General features: G+C 39.9%; 1 protein-coding gene across 1 annotated transcript in view; it reads left to right on the top strand.

Annotated features, from left to right (window-relative positions):
- LOC107574396 (vitrin) overlaps positions 1-19,004 on the top strand; it is a 47,583-nt gene extending 28,579 nt beyond the window's left edge. Inside the window, exons 2-12 of the mRNA XM_016260833.1 lie at positions 4,396-4,492; positions 4,867-4,926; positions 5,018-5,174; positions 6,605-6,738; positions 6,922-6,999; positions 7,620-7,760; positions 15,438-15,585; positions 16,052-16,155; positions 17,350-17,576; positions 17,672-18,185; positions 18,476-19,004. Coding sequence (XP_016116319.1) covers positions 4,459-4,492; positions 4,867-4,926; positions 5,018-5,174; positions 6,605-6,738; positions 6,922-6,999; positions 7,620-7,760; positions 15,438-15,585; positions 16,052-16,155; positions 17,350-17,576; positions 17,672-18,185; positions 18,476-18,654 — 1,776 coding nt within the window. The 5' untranslated portion in view covers positions 4,396-4,458 and the 3' untranslated portion in view covers positions 18,655-19,004. The remainder of the gene's footprint in view (positions 1-4,395; positions 4,493-4,866; positions 4,927-5,017; positions 5,175-6,604; positions 6,739-6,921; positions 7,000-7,619; positions 7,761-15,437; positions 15,586-16,051; positions 16,156-17,349; positions 17,577-17,671; positions 18,186-18,475) is intronic.
- The last annotated feature ends 819 nt before the right edge of the window (positions 19,005-19,823 follow it).

Below are 19,823 nucleotides of genomic sequence, written 5' to 3'. Positions count from 1 at the left end.
TTCAATCTGACTCCAATTTCAAGTGATCAGTTTTTAATTAGAAATATTGCCTAAACTTAATGATCACAAATATTGATTGTTTATTAATTTAGATATTTGATTATTCCGGACTCAATACATTCGATTATCCGTTCACTGGGGACCAAATGTCTCTTAAGTCTCACGCTGGCCTTACAATCACAAACTCGCCAGTCTGATGCTAGTCAGAGGGTGTAGGTAGACTAATACCTATTTTGCCTGTCGCCTACTGCTTGCTTATGACAAAAAGTGTAATTCACTTAGTCCTTTCCCTTACACCTTGCTAACATCGGCGATAGACAGAAATCAGAAGGTCTCTGAGGACGTGCCTACTGCTCCTGTCATTCACAAGCCTTCAGTTTGACCTATCCTGGCCATAGATTTGCGGTAACAAAACTTGCGCTTCTGAATTTATCAGGACTTAGTTTCAATTTTGTCTAGCTCCGCGTTCAATCTGACTCCAATTTCACGTGATCAGTTTTTAATTAGAAATATTGCCTAACTTTAATGATCACAAATATTAATTTAGATATTCGATTATTCCTGACTCACTATACTTTCACTTATCCGTTCACTGGGGACCTAATGTCTCTTTTAAGTCTCACGCTGGCCTTACGTGGATCTTACGGTCACAAACTCGCCAGTCTGATGCTAGTCAGAGGGTGTAGGTAGACTAATACCTATTTTGCCTGCCGCCTACTGCTTGCTTATGACAAAAAGTGTAATTCACTTAGTCCTTTCCCGTACAACTTGCTAACATCGGCGATAGACAGAAATCAGAAGGTCTCTGAGGACGTGCCTACTGCTCCTGTCATTCACAAGCCTTCAGTTTGACCTATCCTGGCCATAGATTTGCGGTAACAAAAGCCTCCTCACAGTTTACTAGTCATAATGATTTCAGGAGAGTTCATTCAAAAAAATCACATATAACAATTTATTATCAGTCAGGTAAATATGTATTATGCCAATTACATAGTCAATTCAAAGATATCAAATCAATACAAGACATCAAATTCTCAAAGACAAATCTAAGAGTAAGATGCATACCTGACTTTTAGAAAAATACATAGTGTGAAGTGTGTGGACACACTTCATACTACGGACTTTCTGGCAACAGAATCGCCCAGTAATGTTTTGCCACTTTGCTTATATACCCAGACCAGAACAAAGAATTAAAAGACCTTTTGGTTTGTTAGGGTCTCGTAACCCAAAAGGTCACACACCTAGTTTTGGGGATGAAAACAAATGGTTATCAAAGATCTTTATTGGGGCACCTCCCACATGAGAAGATGTTTTGTTTTGTTTATTCTTGCCTATTCTTGATGCGAGAGTGAAACCACCTTACCAGTCGCACCTGAGGTATTTATATTGACCACACATAAAAACAATGAAACAATAGATTTGTGAAATTTGCATGACTGACTGAGACCTGTGGGAAAGGAGAGGGTGTAAGGAGTCAGGAACTCAGCATGGGGGGGAAGAGATGAGATTGGGCCAGCTGTTGTTCTGTGCTTTTTTTCGTAGATCCTATCTTCAGATTAGTGAGTTTTATTATTTTATTACAGGATAAGAATCTTGAATTCAGTTTTGGTAAAATCCATCCTTTCATGTGTACTGGCCGTCTGTCCTTCGGCCTGAGACACTGGGATAGACTGCAGCATCCCTGTGACCTTACAGAGGACAGGCGGTTTGGAGAATGGACTGATGGATGGATGAATAAAGTGTTTAGTTTCCTTTGATGAAAAACAGCCCTGACTTCTTTTATGATGCTTGAATGTGTCTCAGCTTTTCTTTCATGTGTGGACTCCATGTGGCCATTGGTTTGGACTGTCGCTCATTCTGGGCTTTAAGAAGAGTAAAAGCTCATTGATCTCAATATTCCTCCCTAATCCGTGTGTTATCGTTACACTGAATGATTATAGCGCCAGAAAAAATAAAACTATATGTGGTGAAGCTCCTATAGGGGGTAAAACACAACATGAAACATGAGTTCAACTTGAGTTCAACAAGTTCCTAAATCACCTGTAAATCCAACTCTTACAGTGAGGTATGTCATTGTGGCGGTTAATGAGACAGACTCTGCCTGTTTTGGGGCCCAGAAAGGGCCTTTGGGCATCAGAAAGTGGTGGGGACAGTGGTGCAGTTAGTGGGGAGGGTGTGTCTGAAGTTGTCATGGCAACCAGATACATTCCATGCGGATTTCCTACAAAGGTTGCTTCAAGCACAGAAATATACAGGTGAAGCCTCATTTATACTGATGTACATATTAGGATACTAGCTTATCAGTGTCAGTTCTTAACTGGTCATGCTGATTCAAGCAGGGTCTTTGAGCAGGGTAAACAGAAACAGAAGCACCTAGGTCTCTACTAGTAGCGCATTTAACGGTCATTGCAATCGCGATGGGATCTGCAATGTACAGTGGACAGCTGTACAATCAATCAATCAATAGGTTGAACACACTTTGCAAACGGGCTGTGGTTATTGTTTTATCCATGTCGATGAATTACAGTTCTAACAGAACCTGAGAGAATCGGAAAGCTGGAAATAAACAGAAGGACATAAACCAGTGGTTTTCAATCCTGGTTCTGGGGACCCACCGCTCTGCAAATTTGGTATGTCTCCCTTATTTAACACACCTGATTCAGATCATCAGCTCATTAGGAGAGATCCATGAATTAAAGACAGATATGAGAGTCATTCAAGATTGAAGATCAATTATGTAAATTTCCACTGGTTTAGGAGGTATAAGAATTGTACTAAGCTATATTAGGTGTCTTAAACTACTATATACTTACATTACAAAAAAAATAAATTAAAAAAAATTTAGTACCAACATTTTTTTCCACATATCTGTCAGTAGAGTATGGTTTGGGATATAGTATGGCTTTTAGTAAATCAGGCCCGTGATCTCTGGCAGTGGGACCTGGCTGCAGACAGGGTTGAGTTCAGAGACAATGTGGATGCTGCCTGCAATGATGTAATGAGAATGACTACTCTGCCATGCTAGCTTTCATTTTGCAGTGGGTTAGACTTGTTTCCCTGAAGTGGTTGGAAGTGTGTGTAGAGCAATTGTGAGCTGTAAAATATCCAGAGAGCTTCATAAAACCAGGGTTTAGGCAGAGCTGCCATTAAGAAACCAGTTGCATCCAGGACCAGTGTACAAAAATACACCTTGAATGGAGCACAAAATCTGGATGCCTAAAATAGGGAATTTAAAATAGCATGATCTCATGAGATATCTTTCATTGTATTTCCTGTAACCAGACTAGTTTACTGGTTTAGAGAAAGCCAGTTGAAGATGGTCTTAACATTGTGCTTTGTTACACTGCCTTGCTTTCAGTTGTTGAAGCCCTAAGACTGGCAAGAGCGGCTTCCAAATCTTCTATACTTATTTTGCTGGATCTGTCTGCTGCTTTTGATACGGTGAACCACCAGATTCTCCGGTCAACCCTATTGGAAAATGGCATCTCAGGAACCGCACGCCATTGGTTTGAGTCTTACCTCTCAGATAGGTCCTTCAAGGAATCTTGGAGAGGTGAGGTGTCCAAGTCGCAACATCTAGCTACTGGGGTGCCTCAGGGCTCAGTACTTGGACCACTTCTCTTCTCTGTCTACATGGCATCACTAGGTCCTGTCATTCAGAAACAAGGCACAAAATCACTTTCACTGACTTTTTCATTAACTGTTCCCTCCTGGTGGAATGACCTGCCCAAATCAGTCCGAGCAGCTGAGTCCTTAACCATCTTCAAGAAATAACTAAAAACACATCTGTTCCACCTTTATTTAACCTTCTAACTCTAACACTTTCTATTCTATTTTAATTCTACTTTATCTATAATTATCTTCTTTTTTATTATTTTTACAAAATTTTTAAACAACCAAATACAAACAAACACTAGCTTTCTATTTTTTCCTATTCTATTTACTTGTTTTTCTTTGTGTGTGTGTGTGTATAATATATACACCTTGCTACGTGTACTGCGTTAGGCTAACTGAGAATTGTCATTTGCACTTATATATTTTTGCTCTTTTGTTAGTTTTGACTGCTTTTATTGTCCTCATTTGTAAGTCACTTTGGATAAAAGCGTCTGCTAAATGACTAAATGTAAATGTAAATGTGCTAGTCTCATTGACCTCACAAGGCTTGCTTTTTTTTGCCATTGTTTATGGTAAAATGTGAATCAGTCATGCAAACTGCTCTTGTGGACTAACTGTGGAGGGTGTTATTCTACTACTTTTCTACTTCTCATCCATGTCCCAAAACAGCATATCATTTAGCTTACACATATACTCTATGGATTTGAGTCAAAGAAACACATTTTATATTTGTATGTGTCTGTAAATGTATCAATGCTTTTTTCCCCTGTTGGATTACAGGAAGCAATACAGAGGCTTAAGAGAACATCTGGCCAGATTTACACTCTTGCTGTGGAGCTCAAGATGAGTAGACCAGCTCTCACTGCTGTCTTTGTAGGTAGGTAGGTTTGTTTGTTTGTAAATAAATAAATAAATACATGTTTTTTGTTGGTTTTATTCACTTTGATTCACATTTAAGGTCCAATTTTCGCTATTAACAAACCATTAACTATGACTTTTGCCTCAATAAACTTCTAATTTGCTGCTTATTAATAGTTAGTAAGATAGTTGTTAAGTTTAGGTATTGGGTGTACATTAGCTCTGTGATCTTGTCATTCACTCACTTGTGAATTAATGCAGGTTTTTATTGCATTTGTACCTGCTCAAGCAGTTGTTTACTCCTCTCTCAGTTGTTTACAAATAGTCCACATGAGGATTATGTTGTGTCGTAACTTGCATTTGTATTATGTTCTGTATGATCTATGTTCCTAGCATTTCTGCTGACTTCCAGTGGAGCAAAGCCCAATGGCAAGAACAAAAAGCCAAAACAAGGTAGCTGCGATAATTATGCTGATAGTAATATGCATGCTTGAGACATTTTCCACTACATTTTGTTCTTCTGACATTGCCTCTGCTTTTCCAGTTGTGCCAGCAATAGAATGTGATATGCGGGCTGGGAAGATCAGTCTCCCAGAGTTTATTGTTAAGTGTCCAGCTAACTGCAGGGAGACCAAGGAGAAAGTGTATGGGACGGGTGTATTTGCCTCCATATCCAGTATCTGCAATGCTGCCATTCACAGGTGAGCTCAAAGATTTTGCAGTCTGTGAGACCCAGTGTTCACCTGGTGTTAATGTATGATGAGTATTAGGAAAAATCTTGAATTCCCTAGATGAAATCAGAAGTTGTTAACTACTTGAAAAGAAACTGAGACAAACTTCGCACAAATTTGCAAAAATGTGCATCAAACAAAAATTGTTACCCCACATGAATCCAGCTCTTGAAACTGCAGAGGTTCTTGCAAATCTAGTAGTTGTTGGAGTGCAACAAGCAGCTTTATCAGAGATTTTTCAGAACATTCCATTGGTCAGAGAGTATGGGAATCCTGTATATGATGCTATGGATCTACCTCAGGAGGGGAGAAGATGTCTTTAGAAATCTTTCACAGCCTTCCATGCTTTGTGAGTGTCTGATCGTCAGTCATCTGTTTCATGATTGTTAAATGTAATCACAACATGCTGAGAGGCTTTAGAGAGTAAGATAATTTAGATGAAGGCTTTAAGGGTCAAGTTCTGACCCTATAAAACTTGATAAATGATCAGAATAACACGGGTGGATGAAAGGGAAATCTGCACAAAATGTGCGCACCTCCTCAACAAATAATGTTGGCTGGGGAGGTTGGGTTAGTTTATCAATTGCTGTGGTGTATCAGTCAGTGCACATGTGGGAGATGTTGGCTGTTGGGTATCTGGTCCTCATCATTTCCTAGATCTCTCTCTCTCTCTCTCTCTCTCTCTCTCTCTCTCTCTTTTCTCTCGTTTCTCTCTTTTTTTTTTCAGAGTTGGCCTCATGATTGTTAAATGTAATCACAACATGCTGAGAGGCTTTAGAGAGTAAGATAATTTAGATGAAGGCTTTAAGGGTCAAGTTCTGACCCTATAAAACTTGATAAATGATCAGAATAACACGGGTGGATGAAAGGGAAATCTGCACAAAATGTGCGCACCTCCTCAACAAATAATGTTGGCTGGGGAGGTTGGGTTAGTTTATCAATTGCTGTGGTGTATCAGTCAGTGCACATGTGGGAGATGTTGGCTGTTGGGTATCTGGTCCTCATCATTTCCTAGATCTCTCTCTCTCTCTCTCTCTCTCTCTCTCTCTCTCTCTCTCCATGATCTCCTGTTCCTCTAATAATTTGGTCAGAATTGGCCAACATTTCACACAGCAATATGCAGCCAGTTTTTAGGCAGATGGCATGCATTTTCTTTGGATTATTTTCTTATTTCATACACCGTGATCAAGCCCTTTTTGCCATTGGATCTCAGTTAAATTTAAGTTACATATCTCGGCTTAATTGATTCAGCCAATGCACAGCATATAGCATTCTTACTTATTTCTAGCATTTTTAACTCAGTATTCACTCTAAGCTACTAAAGCTACCCAAATCACTACAGATCTCGTAGGTAAATACATCTCACATGCATGGTGTTTTTGCTATTATTTTGTTGTCAGCGGAGCCATCACTAACTCTGGAGGAAAGGTAATTGTGATGAAGATGGCAGGACAGGCGATCTACAAGGGTAGCTTTGCCAACGGTGTCCGCTCTCTGTCCTTACCCAACTGGAGAGAATCCTTTTCTGTCTCAGGTAGTGTAGACCTTACCCTGAACAAACACTGTTGGAAAACAACTACATCTATTTGCAAACAGGCTCCGTATAGCATTGAAAAATTGAGAAATATGCCAACACAATATTAAGACACAGTAATTTCATATGAGATGTACTTTAGGTGTAATAGATGTAAATATAGGATTTATATTTATGTGTCAGTGGGTAAACCAAAGAAGGGGGTAATCTACGCATCCACTCTGGTCTTTGTACTATCAAGATCCACCACAGTGAAAACAGGTAATCGGTTTTAGCCAGCTAGTAATGCTCATAAAAGTGTTTTTATGTCATTAAGCCTTTCCTCTAACTCAAACTAGCAATGCCAAGATCATGGGTTAAATTCCCAGGGAATGCATAATAGCTAAAAGCAAGTAGTAGGATACAAGGATGAAAGCATCTCCCAAATACATACATGTAAATGTTGCGCTCATAAATTAGGGTTAATGTAGTATGTGTGGCATGGGGTGATATGTAAATATTGTGTAATGAAAAAAAGAGTTAAAATAAAAGAACCATTGGTAAATAATTAATGAATATTTGCATTTCCTTAAGTAAATATCATTGCCTTTAAAGCAGCTAAATAATAGTTTATTATTTTATTTATTTATTTACTTATTTTGTCAAATGGTGCATGAAATTCTGAGTAGACCAAGAGATCTAGCTAATATGAGAACAAGATCCCTGGCAGTTAGATTCTACCAGTGTAGCTCAAACTTCCAATCTTAGATCTTCTAAAAACAAAAAGTGGAAAGTATGTCTAAGGAGGTCCCATCTGTGGATCCATGTTCACAATCTTCCAGATTGTCACTGTCCAGTAGCAGCTCATCATCCATTCATGTTTTCCTAAAATGATCCCAAAGACCCGTCATACTCCACAGTGTCACCAGCGACAGAGCCGAGCTCCACTGCAGCCCTGCCCACAACCACACCCATCGCCACAGCCCCACCCATTACCACATCAGCCACGCCACGGGTCACTGTTATTAAAGTCCGCGAGGCAGGTGAGACAGTCTTTTATATATCTGATGCCTTAATTAATTGAAAGAATCATAGTTTATAATAGTAAAATCAATGCCATGCTTTTTATCTATTTGTTCTTGGGTCAGTTTTTCAGTATTCTATTGAAATGAGCATCCTGTCTGGACGATATGGATCAGGTTCCCTCTCTATCCGTCCTCTTTCCTTTCTCTGTTTCTAAAGCAACCTCTTTGTGTCTGATCTAGGCAGCAGTTACCCGTATTTCAGCTCTGTTGCACGTAAGTCAAGCAGGCATGTTGAAGCCTCCCTCACGTGGCATGTGTGTTCTTGTGGCTGCTGTCTGCTGTCATATAATATTATTCAGGGCCCTCTGGGTGTGTTTTTAGTGGTTTACAGAACTAATGGTCTTTTGCAGTTTTCCTTTGGTTCTTTGTTTTTGTAGCATCCGTCTGTGTTTTTGGGGTGTTTGATGGTGTTGGCCTGTGAATCCCTTGTTTTAGTCTAATTCATTTTAAAGTCAGCATGAAACAGCATTTTACTTCCACACTATGATGTATTTCTGAGTATAACAAAGATATTCAATGAAAATAAAATTGTAAGGTGACAATTGTAAAGTGGTTGGAGCAAAGGTTGGTTCAAAGGCAGAATATATTACCATATTTTGATGAAGGTTTAAGAATTTTAATTAATTTATTTATTTTTTCACTTTTTTAGAATAACATTCACTGATGAGTCCTGCATAGTAAGACCAGGATTTTATGTTGACTTTAAGGTTGCTGTTACAGCTGAAAAAGAAACCGAATATATCTTGTGCTTCAATATTTGTTTTCTCTAAATACTGCAGTAGGACAGTCCCAGAGCGCCCAAGGAAAGGGTCCTACACAAGGTATGTTTTACTTTGACACTGTCTGTAGTCCTCACATCCTCTGTCAGTAACACAAGCTCTAAATTCTAACCATTACATTTGTCTAAAGCATTTAGAGGCAGCTCCGTCTATGCCAATAGGTTTTCACCTCGCACAAACACAGGTAAACCACACTCCTATTATCTGACTGTGTGTCCTGTCTTGTGATGCTTGCCTGCTGTGTTTAAGGTTTGTTGTACTCTAGTACTTTTTAAAAGTGAACAGGTATAAGGTTTTGCTGGTGATTGTTTGTATCCTCCTGAGCTAGATGAGTGGTGTTGACCTCACTTGCTGTTTTCCTCCATTATTCCTAGCTATTCCTCTCTTGTATGTGTTTGTTTCTTCAATCCAAATATAAAACTGTTTCAAAATCTGTATATGTCACACTTCCTTCTACCAGATGGTGGCGCTATGACTGTGAACCACAATAGCCACATTCATCCAACACCAATTTGATCTAAATCAGAGATTTTCATTACTCTGTGATTATTTACCTAACTCCTCACTAGAAACTCTTACCCGTGGATTGTCCTGTCTTTTGTCTTCGTCTGTCTTCATGGTTACCTGTTGCACTATCCTGCACCTGCAAGATAGAAAGACTATTACCATCTAAGCTAAGTTTGATGAAATTCTCTGGACTCATTGACTTACCTGTTGACATTGCTTGTTTCACACATTACCTGTAAATCAACCTCTGTTGTGGAAATTACCTCAGTGTATCCTGCTCTGTTGGTGACGATATAATTCCTGTTTTCCACAATTAATAGTTGAAGACAAGGAGCACTTACTATCCCCAAAGACAGAACATGCTGTTTTGCATATACGAAAGGCACAGTTCTTAGTATATCACGTTGGTAGATCAGCTCAGACTTTCCATGTGGCTTCTCTTGAATGTGTATGTATTTTGACAGCAGGTGTGCACAGGCCAGAGACGGGCATCACGATCCGAAGACAGTCACATGTTTCCTCAGCTTCAGCTTTGCATGACTCATTCATTCAATTCAGACATCATTCTGTAGCAGCTGCGATGCAGGCATGAGCTTTTCCTTTCTTCTCTCTTGGATATTTTTACATCTGTTTAACATTGTTAAGCAGTTTTCAGTCGGGTACAGCCGCAGTCTGAGAGGAAGCAGCACACGGCGCAGTCTAATCCCAGTAAGTAATTGCAGATGTCTTTGCATGTGTGCTGATACATATCAAACAACACAATTGAAAGTCCAATGCTCTTTTTGATTAGAGGGATCGGGTAAAGCTTTGTCTGAAATTAGCACCTTTAGACATAGCAAGGCTCCCTAGTAATCATGCCCAGATCATACTTGACAATAAATAAATATCAAGTACATCTTGATTATATTTACTTACAGCTTTACCAGCTTACTAGAGTGACATCAGGTAAGTTAAAGGCTAGTTATAAATTAGATACTAAGTGTAAGGCAACTTAGATGAGTGACTACACCATGCACTAGCATACTGTCATTTGGCATGAACAAGGCTCTTATGCTCCTCGCGGATTCTTGAAACTTATCTCAGACAGAAAATATCCAGTGCTTTAATACAACCGTTCAATAAACAGGTCGTTGTTTAAATCGTTTTTTAGACACAATATTGCCACTTATTATTGTCAAACAAAGTTAAAGCTGAATCGACAGTTGTGTCTCTGAGCAACACACAGTTGTGGTGTTTATTTCTGAATAATTCCATGTTTTGAACAAATCGGTTAAGTGAATAATTCAATGACTCACTCACCTGCAGAAAGAATCACTGTAAAATCACCTGACTGATGCACAGACTGACAGTAAGTGGAGTGATACAAACAGTGAAAAGTCCCAGTGCTGCAGGACTAAATAGCAGTGCTTTTGGAATTGTGTTAAACCAGTCTAATTTGTTCTGAACACACATATACCAGTTCCTTATTTTACTGATCTCTCACTTTTAAAACCTCATGTCTTCAGACCATACCTCAACAATTTTTGTCACTTTTTGTGTGTTACTTTTATTTTAATTACATGAAATTAGCAGCTAGCAAAATCAGAAAAAAAATAAAAATAAAATGGCTACTCCCATTAATGCTTGTGTGATATATAAAGTGATTATTTTATCAAAACTGTCTGACTGGAGTTGACCTGACAGAACACACTGTTTGAATCTGAGGGTGAATGATATTGTCACAGGCTGGCCAGTATAAAGCGCCACGACGAAGGAGTAGAGTCCAAGAAAGTCATTTAAATAAATCCACAGGGAGAACAGAACATCCACATAGATACAATACAATATCAGACCCTGAACTGAGGAAGACACGGGGTTTAATGGGGAAGGTAGTCAGGAAGAATTGAAACAGGTGTGGAGCAATTGATAACTAAGGAAACAAACTAGTTGAGGGAAAACCTTTACAAAGGAAACAGAACTAAATATAAATGTGACATTACTCCCCCCTCCTGGAAGGTGTGTCCTCGCGCCGTGGACTAGTCCTACTGAGGAGGGAGTGAGGGTGGGGGTTCAGAAGGAGGATGAGGGGCAGACGAAGGGCAGGCAAAAGGGAAAGGACACAGTCCATAGAGCCAGGGCAGAGTAGACGGTGGGAGGAGCCAGGAGGAGCCATGTGGAGATCCAGAACGCAGCCAGGACAGAGGCCCACGGTGGAGTCGCCGGAGGGAGGAGCAATGGTGGAGGTAGGGCTGGCGACACCAGGGGGCCGACTGACGGAGATAGAGCCAATGGAAAAGGAGCCCAGGATGGAGATGGAGAGCCGCAGAGCCAGGGTGACAACGAGGTTCCGGAGGGCCAAGGCGGAGCAGACAGCTCAGTCGACCGAGGCAGAGGCGGGGATCCGGTAGACCATGGTGGAGCCGGAGCGACAGAGGCCAAATCTGAGCTGGAGGGAAGGATGAGCCAGATGGAGACAAAGGGATGGAGGGACAAGGCGAAGCCGGAGGGATCCTCACACCTAGGCAGAGCTGGAGACTGGAAGGCCTGAGGCGAATCAGAGCACCCAGATAGCGCTGACTGAGGGTGAGCTGAGGGACTGACAGGAACCAGCGGAGACAGGGCTGAGGAACTGGCTGGTTTTAGGAGAGGAGGAGGGAGAGGGAGGCTGGGAGGGAACAGGAGAAAAGTAGCTGGGCAGAATCAGCGTAATTGAGGCTCAGGCTCCTGGGCGATGATCCGCTCTGTCGTATACATAGGTGCAGGCTCGTTGATCGTGGTGGGTTCGGGCTCTCCATCTGCAGTGGGCTCAGACGAACGCTCCGTGCAGCAGGATGGTGACAGCTGGCTGGGCTCTGGATCAGGAGTGGGGGAAATTCTCCTTGGGACCGTCCACTGGCTGGCGTGCCTTACACCGCTTGTTCAAACTGGTGTAATGAAAAATCGCAACGTGAGTGGTCAGGGAAGTGAGTAAGGCATGCCAGATCTAAAACGTTTGTAGTATAGTCCGCCAGTGAACGGTCCATCTGCTCCAGGCAGAGAAGTTGGATGGCTGGTAAATCCATTTCGACGGGGAGAGGAAAAAAACAAAAACCAAAAGGGACTATTCTGTCACGGGCTATCCAGTATAAAGCACACGACGAAGGAGTCCAAGAAAGTAATTTTATTAAATCCACTGGGAGAACAGAACAACCACATAGGTACAAAACAATAGCAGACCTTGAACTGAGGAAGACTCAGGGTTTAAATACATGGGGAAGGTAATCAGGAAGAACTGAAACAGGTGTGGAGCAATTGGTAACTAAGGAAACAAAACTATAGAGCGAAAACTATGAAAAAAGGAAACAGAACTAAATATACACGTGACAGATATATTGAATGACAGACACATAAAAAGCATGGGAACATGGAAGAATCAATGGAATTCACCAAAATATAAACCTAAACATGATTAATAGATTAATATAAAATATTTCCTTGCTATATATACGTTACTTTGTTCTAAAGTCTCAGTTCTAAAAGTCCATTTGATGTAAAGTATTGTAAATAGTTTCTCAATCTCCCTATTTAGCATTTGCAAGAAGAGATTGGCCGCACCCTGCATACGCACGACCTGATGGGTTCTCTGGCACCAGAAGACCAACAGGTATCATAATCAATATGCAGGTCTCATCATCCAGTTCAATAACATAACCCCTCATAAGTGAGCAATAAAGAAGACATAAACGTAGACTAAATATTATTTAAAATGATTTAATTTTAATTATTCTTTTCCAAGTGAATATCCGTAAACACATAATAATTAATGCTAATAAAAATATGACCTGAGACCCTACCCTCACTTTCTGTGTTCAGATAGTAGCCACTCTGTGCCAAACACAGGCTATAAATAGAGCAGAATGAGTACCGGTGATCCCGCAGATAAGGGTTTCATGTACTGTTGTTATATGTCCACGGTAGTGCCAGAGGAGAATAAAAAGAAACCCATAAATCTGAATTATGGCTTCATAATATGCATAGCACATATCTGTTTTTGATATCACCATAGCATCAAATCAATGTACACAGGTTCCTACAATATCTGCTACTCGTTTTCACACTGCGCTTATTCCTTTATGCAGTTTAAATAGGCCATCCCACTAGCTTTCAAGTTAGTATCAAAGTCCATGCCAATGTGCAACCCATATGATATCAAAAACATTCAGAGCACCATGTGTTTCTGCTGTAGCTGGAGCTTTATGACTAACTTCTTCATCAATGTCAGAGAATAGGTGGTAAGCTACAGGTTTTGTACTCTTCTTTACAGCCTTTGATTGGTCAGGGGGGTTTTTTTCCTTTCTTTCTTTCTTTTTTTTTTGCTGACGCATTCACACAGGCATTATGGGTATAATGCACTATGCTGATCTAACTGTTCCTGCAAATGCTGCCTCTATTCTGCAGTTCTTGACCCAAGGCTTGATAACACTGAGTATGAGCACTGGCTGAATAACTCTGGACAGTATCGTAAGTATTTTCATTTAATTTTGGAATAATGCATTTATGGGGCAAGCACCAAAAAGAGTATATGTACTCATTTAGTACATGCTATAATACAAATCATGCCTGGATTGATGAGAAAAAAAATTAAGCATTTGGCAGGCCCCCACCTTTACTGTATATTTTTCAAAACATCAGGCCTTATAGACGTGAAATGTGGGCACACCTCCAGTGAGTATGTTACTGGTTGTGTAACTGTAGTGAGGAGGGGGTCAACATCTCTGTGAGTCACTGTGTCTTTGTGAAAACGGAGGCCTGATTCGTGAGTACATGATTTCTGTTTCAGCTCCTGAGCCAGAAGACCACAAGCCTCCATCTGATACGAGGCACACCAGAGGTGTGTCAAAGGCACAAGCACATTTGTATATGAAAGTCCACAGTTTCGTCACAGTGCACAATACTGCTATATAGCCCTGCTTCAGAAACTATGACTGAATGCAAGATGTTTCTTTTTTTTTAATGATTGCGTGATGTATATTATTTAGTTTGTGATTACTGTCACAGAGTTGCTTGCTGGGTCAAACCCATTCGAGTCAAGTGAGACAACTAACTAGATTTTTTTGCAGCATAGGTTCAGTTGAACATATGTACATTTTTGCAAAACTCCAAAACATACCTATACATACACTTCACTGCATTTTCCAGTTGAAATGAACACTATTAGCAGTAAAACACCAACACTTTTCTTCTGCTTCTTCTTCGCCTAGAGATTGAGTACTCTTTCAGAAAATATGTAATAGCACCTCCTACCATAAAACGGCAAAAACACGGAAGCCAGAAAACTCTGTCAATGGCCAGTAAAGTGTTAATAAAGACTTATTTTCACGTGGTTCCTTGCACAATACTATGTTATGACCTCAACACACTATTACCATGAAAATTGGTATCATGAAAATTGCATGTTATTTTTTATTTAGTAGTGTCTTGAATAAGCTATTTCACATAACAGATGCGTATATATACTCCACAAGACAAAATAATAACTGAATTTATAAAAATGACCCCGTTCAAAAGTTTACATACCCTTAAATCTTTAATATTGTGTCATTTCTTGGACTGTTTTTTGTTTTCTGATAGTTGTTCATGAGTCCCTTGTTTGTCCTGAATAGTTCAACTGTCTGCTGTTCTTCAGAAAAATCCTCCAGCTCCTGCACATTCTTTGGTTTTCCAGCATCTTCTGTATATCTGAACCCTTTCCAACAATGACTGTATGATTTTGAGATCCATCTTTTCAAACTGAGGAAAACATTTACATTTCATTCAACATTTACTGATGCTCAAGAAGGCAACACGATGCATTAAGAGCTGAAGGGTGTAAACTTTCTGAATTGGATGATCAGGGTAAATTGTCCTTATTTTGTTTTCTGGGAAACATGTATGTATTTATGTAGCTTCTGAAGTGCAGTACTAAATGAAAAAAAAAAGATCTTTAATCAAAATAAGAAAAATTTACACATCATCATCCTGCTTTATTACATGTTTATTATATGGTTTGCAATCAAAAGTGAAGTAACCTAATCAGCAAAATCCAGTACCAGGGTCTTATAGCCTTTCCCCCATTAAAGCACTTTTTTCAGTTATATAGGCTAATAATTGTATTTTAAATTTGGGCTTGATAATATATGGTCATATACAAATAGTTCTTTAATGTACTATAGATAAGGTACAGGATTTTCCTGACATGTAATTGTAACATCCTCTCATCTCTCAGGTTTCAGCGCACGAGGGCACGACTGAACATTCCTTCATGCTCCTTCAAAACTGTCACTGATTATGAGACTAGTATTCACTTCCTTTCATGACTCTAATGGATTTTATTCTCATCTTGTCTTTGTAGACTGTAATGTTGATATTGCACTCCTCATGGATGGCAGCTGGAGCATTGGGAAACGCCGTTTTAAGATTCAGAAAGACTTCCTTGTGGAAGTTTCTCAGGTCATTAATGTGGGTGTTGCTGGACCCATGATGGGCATCATTCAATACGGGTAATAGTGTGTCCCAGTGCCAGAAAACACTCAAATACTAATAAGAACAAGTGAGGGACTGTCACATAAAACCAACATTATAGTTTTGGTAGATATTCATATGTAAAATTAGTTTTTTGGCATACATACATTTTCACTCATTTGGATATCCACTGAAACATAGAGTATCACTATACTGACATTGTCTAAAATTAAAACACATTTACACAAGAACATCACATGTGTATGAATCCTTCGGTGATCGTACAATTTTGAATTTAAGGAACTTATAGCATGATTTAATTTAGATATATTATTCAATGAACTCAGTAATCTATAGTGGCACATTTGCACATCTCTAAATTAAGCTCCATGCTTTTTAATTACATTCATATTATGCATTTTAGTATGTACCCAACGTACCAAAACATACATGTACACGTAGATCACCCTGATATAACGTGTCAACATTTTATTTCTGATCCAGGGATGATCCAGTCACAGAATTCAGTCTAAAACAGTTCTCCAGCTCCAAGGATCTGAAGACGGCCATCAGCAAAATAGTCCAGAAGGGCGGTCTGTCCAATGTAGGTGAGTGAATAACCCTAGACTATACCCTAAAGGCCAAAGAGCAGAAGTCGTCACATGGTGTCACTGAATTTCACCCTGTTTGCACATCTCAGTTCCAAATTAGATCTAAATCTGAGCTGGCAACTGTGGCTAAATTACAGGGCTGGTGCCACTCTGTGGTGTTGTTGTGCAAGCTGACCAAATGCCTGAGGTTTATCCAACCTAGAGATTACTTTTCACATTGGTTGTATGGTTTGTGTTATAGATAGTGTCTCACTTTAATATAACAGTGGAATCCTGTAAAAAAGCAGCTGCCCTCTCTAGCAGAGCTATAAAGTCAAAGATAGCCTGAGGACACAACATTATCTGGTTGGATGATGTTAAATCAGTACCGTAGCACTTCATCTTCTGTATATGATTTACACAAACCTGTTTGTTTGGACTCTGAAATCCCTGAGGGCTGGAGACCCCAAAAACTATTTGGGCACTAAAGACATGCGCAATATCTAACTTGATACATCCACTAAAAATCACCAAAACACTGGCTGATTAAAATACATTAAGCATAAATGATAGTGAAAAGTGAACGTTAGTAAAGAGACAGACACTTGATCAAAAGCTGGAAGATACTACATGATTTTTTTAAAACACTAGACATCATACATTTGCTGGCTTTTGTAAAAGGGGGAAAAAAACGAAAAATTCATACACTAAACAATCTTTATCCATCATATACTACATAATTTTACCTGAAATCAGTCAACTTTGACTGACCAAAGTCTGCAGAGCATTGTAACCAGCATTGACTCGTGCAGACTGTAAAACGTGGCAAAAATCTGGGCAAAAGTCATGTAAGTTTTAGCAACCTTAATGCAGCAACATTCAAAAGGTTTTAGGTGTGCCTTACATTCCCCAGTACTCATTTGGGTCCATTTCATGTGGCATTTCAATAACTACGGACATTTAAAAGTGGTGGAAACAAAGATAAAGAGACGCTTTGCATTTTTAGTAACTGCTGCATTGATAGTTTTCAGCAGTGGCGTGCTGCACTCTTGCCTTTTCCTGAAGTCCTGGAAGCATTTAAGGAAAGCATTTCAGGGCAGAGACTGGACACGAAACAGTGCTGCAATTGAAACAGCAGAGTGGGTTTTCAGGGAGGAAGGCTGATGGAACTGTAGCTGTTTTGTTCTGACTCTGGCTCTGTGGTCCTTTAAGGGAAGGCCATCTCCTACATCAACAAGCATTTCTTCAGTGATGCTAATGGGAACAGAGGTGGGGCACCCAATGTGGCTGTGGTTCTGGTGGACGGCTGGCCCACTGACAAAGTGGAGGAGGCCTCACGTCTGGCCAGAGAGTCAGGCATCAACATCTTCTTTGTCACCATCGAGGGCCCAGATGAGAATGAAAAACAGAACGTGATGGAGACCAACTTTGTTGACAAGGTATCAATATTGATTAAGGTGGGGTGTACACATACCGGAATTTCATGGCAATTTGGGGCCACAGAGGGAACTTTATTTCTTGTTTTGGTCTGTAGGCAGTGTGCAGAACCAATGGCTTCTTCTCGCTCTCTATCTCAAGCTGGTTCGCCTTGCGCAAAGAAGTGCAGTCTCTGGTGAAGCGTGTGTGCGACACAGACCGCCTGGTGTGCAGTAAGACCTGCCTTAACGCCAACGACATTGCCTTCGTCATCGACGGCTCCAGCAGCGTGGGAACCGGAAACTTCCGCACCGTGCTCCAGTTCGTCTCAAACGTGACGCAGGAATTTGAGATCTCGGACACGGATACGCGTGTAGGAATCATACAGTACACGTATGAGCAGAGGCTTGAGTTTGCTTTTGGTCAACACAACAACAAAGCTGATCTGCTGAATGCTATCAAGCGTATAAACTACTGGAGCGGAGGTACCAGCACGGGAGCTGCCATCACATTTGCTGCAGATCAACTCTTCAGCAAATCCAAACCCAACAAGCGCAAGATCATGATTGTCATCACGGACGGACGCTCCTACGATGACGTGAGGGCCCCGGCGCTGGCGGTACATCGTAAAGGTGAGTGCGGTGGAACGCAGTAGGTCCCTAGGTCAGCACCTGTGGTCGTTTCTGGAGCAGTCAGTGACTGCTCTATAGGAATGTTGTTCCAGGATGTAGATCCAGAAACATGAATAAATCACATTAAACGGCAGAATACACCGTAGCTAGAAATTCAATGATAAAAGTACCTCTTTTAGAGGATGTATTTATGGTGTCTGTAGTGTCTACAGATGTGATGGAAGTTGACTTTCAGACCAGCGCTGCCTACATTTTTGAAGTATTGTACTCTCCCATATCTCATGCACCAGGTGTGATCGCGTACTCCATTGGTATAGTCTGGGCCATACAGGACGAGCTGGAATACATCGCCACCGACCCCGACAGAGACCACTCTTTCTTTGTGGATGAGTTTGACAACCTCTACAAGTATGTACCAAAGATTATTCACAACATCTGCAATGAGTTCAACTCCCAACCACGTAACTGAACCAGGCCTTCAGATGAAAATTGTGGAATATCACCAAAAATCCAAGGAGTAAGTGCATTACCACACAGTAAGAAATACAGTGTTACAAATTTAGCATACTGTAGTTAGAAGCCTTACTTTCTGGATGAAAAGCTCAGAGGACGCCAGCATGTTTCCAGATTTGATTTTTGTGAAATTTAAACAAAATAGAGTGTGGAAATGGTAAAGATGGCAGTGGATGTGTTTTCGGTGATTTTGGATTAATATGTGATAGACGGAGGGGCAGATTTTCTGATGTGCACATCAATAGAGGTATAGAGAAAAAACTTGCTTACAGTTTTTGCATATGTCGTTTCAGTTAAAGATTATTTATAGTTGCATGCTGAACACAATAATAGAGAAAAAAATTACACTATATATATATATATATATATATATATATTAATAATAATTTCTTTGTTTATAGCTAATTTTCTGCACAAGAAGATGTCAACCAAAATGTAGCATTTGTTCAGGAGACATGTACATGCTAATTTCAAGCTAGGATTGTTAATGCATGCTAAAACAGACTAGTGTTACTGTAATTTACAAGATATTTTTCAAGGCAGGTGACCAGTAGTGGAGTATTATGAGCGTTTTGACAACACCTTACAGAGAATACAAGTACATTTAAAAAAGAATGGCAATATTCCAGAAGCTCCTGTTTTGTGGTTTTATGACTCCTAACCGTTCTAACAGAATGGTTTATTTTTTCTTGTCAATTTAAATTCATATAATGTAATTTTTGTATTTGTATATATATATATAAAAAATTGCTTGTATTTTTGTCAACTGATCAAATATTTTAATGCCGTTTTTAATAAAATTATTATTGAAAACCAGCAAATTTACGGTTTTGGATTGAAATGTACACTGTCTGGGAGAGAATATCTTTTATCAACTTTATTTATTTATATATGTATGTATTTATTTGTTTGTTTGTTTATTTAATTAATAAATTTTATTTTACATTCCAGGCACACTTGATAAGCAGATTTATATGCTGTGATAAAACACACACACACTCACTCACTCACTCACACACTCACACACACATACTCACTCACTCACTCACACACACACACACACACTCACTCACTCACTCCACACACACACACACACACACACACACGCTCACACACACACACACT

The sequence above is a fragment of the Sinocyclocheilus grahami genome, unplaced genomic scaffold, assembly GCF_001515645.1.
Source record: "Sinocyclocheilus grahami isolate Dianchi unplaced genomic scaffold, SAMN03320097.WGS_v1.1 scaffold2210.1, whole genome shotgun sequence".
NCBI classification, from domain to species: domain Eukaryota; kingdom Metazoa; phylum Chordata; class Actinopteri; order Cypriniformes; family Cyprinidae; genus Sinocyclocheilus; species Sinocyclocheilus grahami.
Note: the sequence above shows the minus strand (reverse complement) of the source record. Positions and strands in the feature narration are given on the sequence as shown.